The sequence below is a fragment of the Culicoides brevitarsis genome, chromosome 2 (assembly GCF_036172545.1).
Source record: "Culicoides brevitarsis isolate CSIRO-B50_1 chromosome 2, AGI_CSIRO_Cbre_v1, whole genome shotgun sequence".
Taxonomy (NCBI): Eukaryota; Metazoa; Arthropoda; class Insecta; order Diptera; family Ceratopogonidae; genus Culicoides; species Culicoides brevitarsis.
Genome location: NC_087086.1, coordinates 35,697,808 through 35,710,087, shown reverse-complemented (window position 1 = coordinate 35,710,087; position 12,280 = coordinate 35,697,808). Strand labels below are relative to the sequence as shown.

The 12,280-nt window shown below is 27.4% G+C and overlaps 1 protein-coding gene across 1 annotated transcript; it reads left to right on the top strand.

The window, feature by feature from the left end:
* Positions 1 to 3,753: 3,753 nt before the first annotated feature.
* LOC134832899 (tyrosine 3-monooxygenase) lies at positions 3,754 to 11,079 on the top strand. Its single transcript, XM_063847104.1, has 9 exons — positions 3,754 to 4,089; positions 4,166 to 4,215; positions 6,140 to 6,251; positions 6,417 to 6,443; positions 6,513 to 6,575; positions 7,027 to 7,510; positions 7,755 to 8,087; positions 9,547 to 9,673; positions 10,323 to 11,079. The coding sequence occupies exons 1-9, from the start codon at positions 4,074 to 4,076 to the stop codon at positions 10,722 to 10,724; spliced, it is 1,614 nt and encodes a 537-aa protein (XP_063703174.1). The 5' UTR covers positions 3,754 to 4,073; the 3' UTR covers positions 10,725 to 11,079.
* Positions 11,080 to 12,280: the final 1,201 nt, after the last annotated feature.

The window sequence follows — 12,280 nt, the reverse complement described above, 5'->3', positions numbered from 1 at the left end:
TTTGTTTATAACTAAAAATTAAATTAAATTTAAAAAAATTAAATTAAATAATTTAAAAAAACTCATTAATAAAAATATTTCTTAAAATAAATAAAATAAATTAAAAATTTTTATTTATGTACAATTTTTCTTCAAAAATTATCAAATTTCTTAAGTTAGAAAAATTAAAAATTTTCAAAGGAAATTATTGTCATATTTTATATTTCATAAATAAAAATTAAAATATTTAATAATTCTAATTAAAATATTTGTAAAAATAAAATTTTTTAATAAAAAATTAGAAAAAGTCGTATTTTCCCGCCAAAATTGTTGTAAAAAAAATGTTTGTTAATTTTTTTTAAATTCAAAAATTAATTTAATTAAAATTACAGTTTTTGACCAAATTTTTGTACATAAATTTTAATATTTAAAATTTTTCTTCAGTTTATGGACTTTCAATTTCAAAAAAATAAAATTTTTGATTTCTTTAAATTTTTTAAAAAAATATTTTGAAAAAATTTAGAATTAAATTTTTGACTTTTTCAATAATTTTAGATAATTTTTAACAAATAAACTTAATAAATGTAAAATCTATCAATTTTTTCATTGGAAATATGAAAAAATATCGTATTTCAATATTATAACTCGTTTCAACAATTTTCATGTTCTTCGACAAAAACCGCATGTAAATGGTTAAAATGCATAAACGAATCGTTTTCCGTATCATTTATTTCCTTTCAGCTCATTTAGCTCAAAAAATCAACTTCAAAAGTGATTTTTTTTCAAATTTTCAGCATGAAACGTCCCCAAAACTCATTGGAAACTTCTTGTTACTCATTAATGATGCAGTATCACACACATGTCATTAAAATATTTTCTACTTGTGACAGACATTGATGGCGAAAGTTGTGTCAAATCTAGCATTTTCCATCGATCAAAGCTTCTCGGGTCTTTTTTTTCGCTACAAATCCGCAAGTAAATCGCATTTTCTAATAATTTTGCATTTTTTTCCAATAAATCCTTAAGAAATTCTCGGAAATCTCCGATAAATAACTCGTTACTTTGTTGATAAATCACTTCATTGTCTCTCGAATTAGCAAAAAAACTCGCGAGATAAGATCGAGGCAGGCGAGCGTCTAATTGCACATTCGTAATGAACACCCTTTAACTGTAGTAGAAGTGTTAAAGTAGTAAGCTGCATGTAACTAAATATACGACTAGAAGTCTTGATCATGTTATTACCGCACGATTACACCTGTTTAAAAGGCTGATTTTTTCAATAGAATATTGAACACCTGTTTCGTGTACGTTGGGAACTGCACGCTATACTTTGAGTTTTGTTGGAAAAAAAGGAATCTCCTTGACAGTAATAAATAATTCAATATTTTTTTGACGTTTTTATGCAATCGAAATAGAATAATAGAAGCTTCGGATTCTGAGATGAGCGCGATTATTACGTGAGTCGTGTGGAAGCGAACTTATGTAATATTCAGTAGTTTTTCAAAGGTAATGATCGCCTTTTACTTTGCTTGCTTGACTATGATTAACTGCAGTTGAGGCGATGCCAAAGTCAGATAAGGGAGGCGAGATCATTAAAAGTAGACCGGAAGTTATTATCCTGTCTGAGGGTGATTTTTCTTGCGATTTCTATGAGGGTTTGAAGGATTTGAAGCTTATTTTATAACTTAACTTAAGTTATGGGATTTTAAATTTTCCTTTAAAAAGTTTAAATTAAGTCATTAAGTTATGAACTTAAGTTTTTGAAAAGTAAATTAAAGCTCTTGTAAATAAATTATGAATATTTAAGAGCATTTTGAGTTTTTGAAAGCATCAAATTATTCAAAAAATGAAAAATTTTTGTCAATGAAATTTCAATTTTTGAATAATTTGATGCTTTGAAAAAATTTAATTTGCTCTTAAGTTGCCTGTATCGATCAAAATAGAGCTTAAGTTTACTTTTCAATTCGTTAAGTTCTTCATTTAATGACTTAATTAACAAATTTCAGAACAAAATTTGCAATTTAAAGACTTAATACAACTTAAGAAAACTTAAGGAACCAAACGTTTAATTTTTTGTATGAACTTAAGGATGTTTAAGTCAAATAAGTTTTTTTTCATGAATTGTCAGAAGTTGAATTGAAATTTTTAACAAATTTTGTTCAATTTATGATAATTCATGAAAAAATAAATTGACTTATGACATCTTAAGTTCATACAAAAAAAAAAATGAAGATTTAATTCCTTAAGTTTTCAAAAGTTATCTTAAGTCTTAAACTTTCAGAAGTTAACTTTAAGTCTTTAATTTTTAATTAAAAACAAAATTATTTAAATTAAATCGAAAAAAAAATCTGCTCTTGAAAAGCTGAATTAATTTCTTGTTTTTTAAGTGAAAAAATGTCTAATTTTTCTTAAGTTTAAGTTCTTAAGAATTCTTAAGTTAAGTAACTTAATAGATTTTCAAATATCATTACTAAAATTTGATGAAAAATTAAAAAAATCATGCTTTTTAGTTCAAATTCTTTCAAATTTTGGTTCAAATTTTCTATGAAAAGTTCTTGACTTAAGATCCTTACGTTCATATACAAAGCTTAAGTTGTAAAACCTAATTTTTTAATTCTGAAATTCTTCCAATTTTTAAAAATAAATAAAAATGAGAGAATTAGAAATTAGTTTAAGCCCTTGAGAGGTTAAAATTATCAGTTAAGTTGTTAAAATTCATCCAAAAATTTCTTAAGTTAACAACTTAAGCTTTAAAATTACCCTTAAGTCAAACAATTCATTACAAATTCATTCCAAATACTCAAAAGTGAATTCTTGAACAAAAAACTTGAATCAGCTGTCAGAATTTTGTCTGTCAAAGCACTTTTGTTCTCTGGAATTAACCGGTTAAAATGCATTAATCATCAAAAACCTCCTTTAAAACCTTTGAAACCAAAACAATTTTTTATCATCTCCCGTTTTTTCTTTAAATTCATCCCGAAGCTCATGGTTTAAACTGGATTCACCCAGAAACCAAAAAAATTCTTAGAACAAAAAAAAAAAATTATTTGTTTACGATTGCGATCATTTTTTTTTTGCAAACATCTATTGCAACAACTCAACTTCTAAAGGTCTTTTTACGTTTCTTGCCTTGTATTTAACAAATAATTACATGTTTTTCGAATGTTCAACAACTGAGGTAGATTAACAACATCTACCAGCAAGTAAAAACGAAAAAAAAATACAGATCACACGACCGAGTTATTAATTCTCTGATCTAGAACTTCGTTCACTTTGCATGCCTTGCAATTTTTTTCCGTAAACTGTCACCGCAAATAAATGTTCTTGACCTCCTCATTTCAAAAATCCCTTTTTCTCGGTTTTTTCTCGTTCTTCAATTCAGAAATTCTCAAAAAATAAAAAAAAAAAATTAACACGTTGAGAATATGTCACCAGCAGCACGGGGAAACCCTGGCTTAAAAAAAATTTTTGTGTTTTTTTTTCTCCAAACCAATCAAATATCAAAACATCGATGACGCACGCGTATATTCTGGGTAGCGTGTCGATACAACAAGTGAAGACAAGCAACAGTTGAACTTGCTTTGCGTGAATACCGAATGATAGCGACGTACGGTGCGTCGTATAGCGGGCACGAAGCAAAAAAGTAATAAAAAGGAGTAAGTAGCGTGCCGTACAGCGCGTGGATACCAAAGAAGGCTGAGCATTGTGGTCCGACGGCAGCTATTTAAACACGGCGCTATTTGAAACGTTTATGCATTAGTTTGCTTGCATTTGCAAAGTTCACAGGTAGTGCTCGTGTAATTATCGCTTTTTTTGTTTCACAAAAATCAGAAAAAATTAAAAGAATTAAAGAAAATTGTTCAAACGCAATACAAAGAGAGAAATAACGAAGAAAAAAATCAGAGAAAAAGCATTAGACACCCACTACCCTCAGAAGTTGTTAAAAGAAGTGAACACTCTTATAAGAGGAAAATTGAAAAAAATAATCAAAAAGTGCTAAAATTGTGCAGTTACGATTGTGATCGTCAAAAAAAAATCCAAAAATTAACTTAAAAAATACACATAAAATTTAAATAATAAAGAAAAATCCAAAAATGTCTGTCGCTGCAGGTAAAATTCTAAAAAAATAATAAATTCCGTTAATCGCACGTGTTAATAATCTCTCTTAAAAAAAATCTCCTTGCAGCACAAAAGAACCGCGAAATGTTCGCCATCAAAAAATCATACAGCATCGAGGTAAGAAATATTTTCAAGAATTTTTATTTTTTTCCATTCGAGCCTTTTACAAAAAAATCCTTGATAAATTCTAGATGCATTTCAATGCTAAAAAAAAAAGAATTAAAAAAAGAACACGATAATCAAGGTTAATGCTATTTAAAACTTTTAATTGAGCATTTTAATTGCTTCAAAGTAAAATAAAAAAAAATAAAATAATTTTTCATTGTCCAACAGTTTGTTTGCCTTTTAGTATTGACCACAAATGTAATAAATAAAATAATTAATAATCTCAAAGCTTTCAATGATTTTTAACACAGTGACTTTTATTGTGCTGTTTAGTGATCATTGACATGGAACTTGTTAAGCTTTTGTGAACGTGACGATAATTAATCTTTTTTTTCGGTTTTCGGAAGGAATTTAATTAAAAATCGTTTATCGCGTTTTAACCAAGTAGCCAAGTTCAAGTGCTTAACGGTTTAGTCGATTGGAAAGATTTTTTTTTGTGGGATTATCGTAAAAATTTTTTAAGAAATTTTAATTTTTAAGAGATTTTTGTATTTTTCTCCGAGTTTATGGGTTTTTATAAGAAAAAATAATTTTTCTATATTTTTTTTTTTGTCAAAATCATTTATTTAATTATTAAAAAAAAATTAAACAATTAAAAAAAATAATAAAAAAAACTAAAATTTTAAAGAAAATTTTTAAATCTAAAAATTTTGTATTTATAAATATTAAAAAATTAATGAAAAAAAAATTTTTTAAATATTTTTTAAAAAAATTAAATAAAAACTCATGAAAATATGAATAAAAATTATAAAATTATAAAAAATAAAAAAAATATATAAAATAAAAAAAATTTAAATTACAAAAAATATTTTAAAAAATTTTAAAATTCAAAAAAATTATTCGAGAAACTAAATTTTAATATTTTTTAAAATTTAAATGTAAAAAATTTTAATAAATAAAAAAATTAATAAAATTATAAAAAAAATATTGCTTTAAAAATTTTAATAAATTTTTTTGATTTAAAAATTTTAATAAACTTTTTTGATTAAAAAATTTAAAATAACTTCAAGAATTTTTTAAATAAAATTTATAAAAATTTTCCTTTAATTTTTAAAAATAATTTTTTTAATTATTTTTATTTTTAAAAAAATATATTTTAAAATTAAATTTCAGAATTTTATTAAGAATTATTCCAGAATTTATTTTTATTAATTTTACGAAATTTTTCAAAAATTAAAATTTTTTTCTTTATTTATATAAAAAAAAATCAAATTAATTAAATTCAATAAATTTTTCTCAAAAATGTGACAAAAATCGAAAGTTTGTTATTAAATAATCATTCAGGGCCAAAAGTTCGACAAACTTACATTTATTTTTTTACATCGAATTTACATCTCTTGATTACCAACTATTAATTTTATTGACATTTTAACCGAATATCAGTCAAGGTTCCTTTCTCCAAAGCATTTAAATCCAAGAAATGATTAATTTCGAGTTAATCCTATTACAAAATTTTCTATTAATTTTTTTTTTAAATTTAAAAAAAATATATTTTTGATTAAATTTAGAACATTTTTAATCAAATTTCGTAAAAAATGAATTTTTTCATAAAATTTCCTTCAAAAAAAAAAATTATTAAATAAATTTGAAAAAAAAAATTGTCTAACCAGAAAAATATTCTAAGTCAACATTCCAATAAAATGTTGTTTAATAACAACAACAGGTAGTCAGACATAATATTACGTGTTCTTGACAGTCACTCATGTATCGTCAATTATTTCTCGCTAAACACCTGTAACGATATCGCACTTTCACTTTTGTCCCCTAAAGGTTCTTTTTGCAATATTTCACGAGAAAATGTTGAAAAATCGCAAATCAGGCTCGAAAAACCTCATTTTTGAATGGAATTTTAATCTTTTGTTCTTTTTATTTGCAGAACGGATACCCATCACGCCGCCGCTCTCTCGTCGATGATGCTCGTTTCGAATCGAGTGTTGTCAAGCAAACAAAGCAAAATATCCTTGACGAAGCTCGCGTTAAAGCGAACGGTGAGTCTGCCTGTTTTTGACATTATTTTTGGCATGTGTGTCGCGGTGAACAATCCGACATTTGTCCCCTTTTCAATTTTTATTTTTTTTTTGTGATTAATTTGTTTTGTTTTTAATTTAAATTTTTTTTCTATTATTTTTTTTATGTTTTGTTCCGAAATTCAGATGGAGATGAATTCGAAAATTCATCAGGTAATAATTTTTATTGTTTTTTTTATTTCTTCATTTATTTATGATTTATTATTTTATTTTTTGGATTAGATAATGAATTTGACAATGTTACTACTGTAGACAGTGAAAACATGACAGAAATAAATTATGAAGGTAGGTCAAGTAATTTTATTTAAAAAAAAAATTTCCCGTCGTTCTAAAAATAGAAAAGAAAATATTTTAACAAAAACTCTCACGGAATTCATAAAGAAAAATCTCTATTGAGTGTGAAATTTACGATGAATGAACAAAAAAAAAATCCTAAGTAGTCACATTCGAAGCGGATTTCACCCTTTTTGTGATGGAACTATATGTGAGACACTAACATCATATTTCCATTAATGCCGTAATTCACAATAATTCATGAGTGGGTGATGATGATGATGATCATTTAATGTCACACAAAAGAAATTTTACCTTTTTTTCTTAAGCTTATTACTTGATGTAATAAGAAAAAAAATAGAGACAATAAAAAAAATTCATGACGCAACGGGAATATTACGCGAATTAAATCTGATTTGTCGTCAAGAGCAACAAAATTCAATTTTTTTTCGTTTTTCCTTAGATCCTGGCTTGACAGAGGACGAAATCGTGCTTGCCAATGCGGCATCCGAATCAAAGGAAGCCGAAAATACCATTCAACGTGCTGCTCTCGTCATCCGTATTCGTGAGATGATCAACTTGGGACGTGTCTTGAAGGCAATTGAAACGTTCCACGGCACTGTAATCCATTTGGAATCGCGTCCCTCCAAAACTGAGGGCGTTCAATTTGACGTTTTGGTGAAAATCGATATGACACGTGGCAATTTGCTGCAATTGATTCGATCTTTGCGTCAAACTTCGTCGCTCGGAAGCATTTCGCTCCTTGCCGAAAATAATGTGAGCGTAAAAGCTCCGTGGTTCCCGAAACATGCCTCGGAATTGGACAATTGCAACCATTTGATGACCAAATACGAGCCCGATTTGGACATGAACCATCCTGGATTCGCCGATCAAGTTTATCGTGCACGCAGAAAGCAAATTGCTGAAATCGCATTTGCTTACAAATAGTAAGTTTTGCAGTTTTTTAGGTTAAATTCTACTCGGGCAGTGAGATTTTTCGTCTCTCATACACAAAAACTCGTATAACTGCTATAGAGCTTCATACAGAAATTTCAGTACGAAGTTCTATAGAAGATATACGAGTTCATTACCGCATTTCATAGAAAAAATGCGGTAATATTCAATTTTTGACGAAAAATCTCACTGTCGAAGTAAAATTTAAACAGATATTAACGATTTTTTTCTCAACAGTGGCGATCCAATTCCCCATATCGAATACACCGAATCGGAAAACAAAACATGGGAGGCAGTCTTCAAGATGGTCAAAGATTTGATGGTGAAACATGCATGCGCCGAATACGTTCAAGTCTTCCGCAAACTCGAAGCTGAAGAGATTTTCGTTCCTCATCGCGTGCCACAGCTGCAAGAAATGAGCGATTTCTTGCGCAAAAATACCGGATTCACCCTCAGACCTGCCGCCGGCTTGTTGACAGCTCGTGACTTCTTGGCATCTCTCGCGTTCCGTGTTTTCCAAAGCACACAATACGTGCGACACATCAAGACCCCATTCCACACACCTGAACCGTAAGTACTTTCAAGTCATATTTTTGCTACCGCAGAACGAAAAAAAAAATGCGAAACGAACAAGGAAACTATATTAAATTAAAACGGAACGACTTTGATGTTGCAAAAATGCCTCTCGCTTTTTGTCTCTCTGTCTCGTTCTCCATTCTTTTCCATTTTCATTTCCTTTCAAGTAATTATTTAAATGTTCGCAGCAATGAAATAATAATTTGTGCGGTAAAGTTTCATTTTTGCTTCACTTTTGCTGTCACTTCTTGTGTTTCTGTGTGAAAGCAAAGATACAGGAAGGATACAATTTTACACTTGATTCAATGCAAAAAGGCAAAAATTGTGCTTTTATGTCATGTGAAGGAAAGTGAACTACATAAAGTAATTTACGCGTTATTTCCACGTTGACGCGCTCTTGGCATAGATAAAGTGCTTTCTTAAAGCTGAGACAATAGTTGAAAATGTTTCCGATAAATTTGTTCGATTTCGAAATAAAATTTTTCGACTTCGAAATAAAATTTTCCTATTTCGAAATTAAATCAAAATTTTCGAAATTAATTTTTAATTCTTAAAATAATACATTTTAATCTCGAAATTAAATTTTAAACTCTCGAAATAATATTTTTCTTCTCAAAATTATTTTTTAACCCGAAATAAAATTTTTAATTATTTAAATGAAATTTTTCGACTTCGAAATTGAATTTTTCGAAATTAATTCTTTAATTTATTTGAAATTTTCTCCCTTAAAATATATATTTTTAATTCTTGAAATTTAATTATTAAATGAAATTTGAATTTTTTTCGAATTAAATTAAAATTTTTTCGAAATTAATTTTTAATTTTCGAAATAAATTTTTAATTCTCGAAATAGAATTTTTAATTATTTAAATTTTTCGACTTCGAAATTAAATTTTTCGATTTCGAAATTAAATTTTTCGATTTCGAAATTAAATCACAAATTTTCGAAATTAATTTTTAATTCTTTAAATAATTTTTTTAATCTCGAAATAATATTTTTCTTCGCAAAATTAATTTTTAATTCGAAATAAATAAAGTTTTTAATTATTTAAATGAAATTTTCGACTTCGAAATTAAATTTTTCGAAATAAATCACAAATTTTCGAAATTAATTTTTAATTCTCGAAATAAAGTATTTTGATGTCGAAATAAAATTTTTCGATCTCGAAAAAATTTTCCCGCCAAAATTAAAAAATCTGAAATATTTTCTACAATTTTACCAACCTTAAGAGCAATCTTTTATCGTTATCGATTTTTATCTCTTCTTATTTTTTCCCATTCACAAAAAAAGTTGCTGCCCTTACCATTTTTTTGCTCAATTTCCCATTTTAAGGACAAATAATAATTTAATTACCTTCCTTGTCGATCGTTAAAAATCAAATTAAAACTATATTGATTACTTTTTGTCATCGCACATAATTAAATTTAACATTTTTCCTCTTTTCGTTTACAGTGACTGCATCCACGAATTGTTGGGACACATGCCTTTGTTAGCTGACCCGAGTTTCGCGCAATTCTCGCAAGAAATTGGCTTGGCCTCATTGGGTGCTTCCGACGAAGAAATTGAAAAACTATCGACGGTAAGTCTCGATTTAACTCGAAATTTATTGCAAAAAATCGTGCTTTTGTGCATTAAAATTGCTGCCTTGACAAACGAGCAAAACAATTATGTCAGTTGTACATGGTCGAAATGCAGTTCACATACGAGCATGATTTTAGTTCAAGTGCGATTCACACTCCTACGAGACAACATCGACGACGACGACGTTCAGTAATTAATAAAACAATTAAAAGCATTTTTGAGACACATCACCTGTATGTGCAGCAAGTTAATGTTTCAATTTTGCTTTTTAATGAACTTCATATCATTGAACTTGATTCGCTGAGTGAATTTATGACGCGGCGCATACACGTTTATTGAAAGGTGTTCAAAATCGTGCACGAACTAGATAGACGATAAACCTTGAAACGGATTTTTTTTTAAATAAATAAATTTTTGCAACAATTGAAGAAACCAGTTCTAGATCAAAACAGCAGAAAAAAATAATAAAATTTATTTCCGATTCATTTTATTTAATGAGAGATCACAAATTGATCGGAGATTGTGGTTACACCGCGCGTGTCATTGTGCTCGATTGTCAGGAAACGCGAAATTTTTGCACTGTCAAGGCGAATTTTTTTTTTTATTTGTTTACATGTTTAATGGTTTCTTTCCTTATTCCTCCTTAGGTCTACTGGTTCACCGTTGAATTCGGTTTGTGCAAGGAAAATGGCGAAGTGAAGGCCTACGGTGCTGGTTTGTTGTCCGCCTATGGCGAACTTTTGCACGCCATCAGCGAGAAACCCGAACATCGTCCATTTGAGCCCGCAAAAACCGCCGTGCAGCCATACCAGGATCAAGAATACCAACCCATTTACTACGTGGCAGAGAGCTTCGAAGATGCCAAGGAGAAATTCAGACGCTGGGTCTCGACAATGTCCCGACCCTTCGAAGTGCGCTTCAATCCGCACACAGAACGCGTCGAAGTGCTCGATTCCGTCGAAAAACTCGAGACACTCATCTCACAGCTCAACACCGAGATGCTCCATCTCACGAATGCAATCGAAAAATTGAAGAAACCCTTTTGCTAAATTGTGAAAAAAAATTTTTCCCGGATGAATTACTTACTGTCTTGTTACATATACGTTTTTGAGAAAATGTATTTTTATCATTATTTTATTTTTATTATTTATATTATGTGTACCAAATAAGTTATTAGTTATTATTTTAAAGAAAAATTTCTCGCTATTAGTTGCTTTTTTGCACGGCGCCGCAGAAAACTACACTATATAGACGCTAGATCACATCTCAAGTATTTTTTATATGTATTATTGTATAATATTATATTATTATATATAATGTCGATGAATGTTTGTGTATAACCAAAAAATTATAAGAAAAATACAAAAAAATATGAAAACACATGTAAACTAAAGAATTAAGATATAAATAAAGTAACTGCACTTCATGTCAAAATAATAATAATAGAAAAAAATTGTTTTTTTTATTTTAAATTTTTCCTCATTAAAATTTCTCAAATTTCCAAAATAAATTTTTCAAATTTTTTAAATTAATTAAATTCATTTCTAAAAAATTAAAATTTTCTAAATTTTTCCTCACTATTGCCCAACAAAAATATATTTTTTTTTTAATGATGAAAAAAAAGAATATTATTAACATCGATTATTGAACATCTTAAGATTAAAAAAAAATATTTATTTTGTCAAAATTTTATTAAAAATTATTGAAAATTTAAACAAAATGAAAATTAACATATATTTTTTTTTTTCAAATTTTAATTTGAAATTTAAACAAATTGTACAAAATTTATCTAAATTTAACTGAAGCTTTAATTTTGACTTTTTATTTCAATTGAATATTAATGAACTTGAGCTTAACATGAAATATTTTATCTCTATTAGGAATGGTTAAACTTAATGAAAAAAATTTTCTTATTTGAATTTATTTATCAAAATCTTATGTGTTGGGTTTATTTTAACTATTTTCAATTGAAAAAAGCTCTAAACAATTAAAAAAATAAAAATAAAGTAAAACAATCCGAAAAAATGTAAAATTTTAAAAAATTCAAAGAAATTCATCATTTTTAAATTTTTTAATAAATTTCCTTCTTTTTGAAAATTTTTAGTTTAAATATTGAATATTCAGCTAAATGATCAAATATTTCTGCAAAACCATCGTTTTTTACAAAATTTCTTTTAAATATGTATCGATTTGAGGATATTGATATGCCCTATTAGAGATACATTTTCTCTTTTTGGTACACTTATATGAATTTTGGATGCCCTATGATAGAATGTTCATTGAATTTTAACTTATTATTTTTTCTGCCTACTTTGAGTAGAACTTTTTATATCAATTCTTATCACAAATCATTTTACTTATCGAGAAAAAGGTTTTTTTTCTTTTCTTATTCGACTTTGAAAAAATTTTCTCTATTTTGAGTTTTTGATTTTTTTTTAAGATTTTGAAGCTATTAAGATGGGTGTGTTGAAAATTGTTTTCTCGTTTAAGGAATCTGCTATATTTTAAAACTTTCGTGAAATTTTAAGCTTTTCTAGTCTAAATTAAGTTCTAATTCTGAAAACGTGAACATAGGAGTTTCGCTCAATTTTTATATATCGTTCGG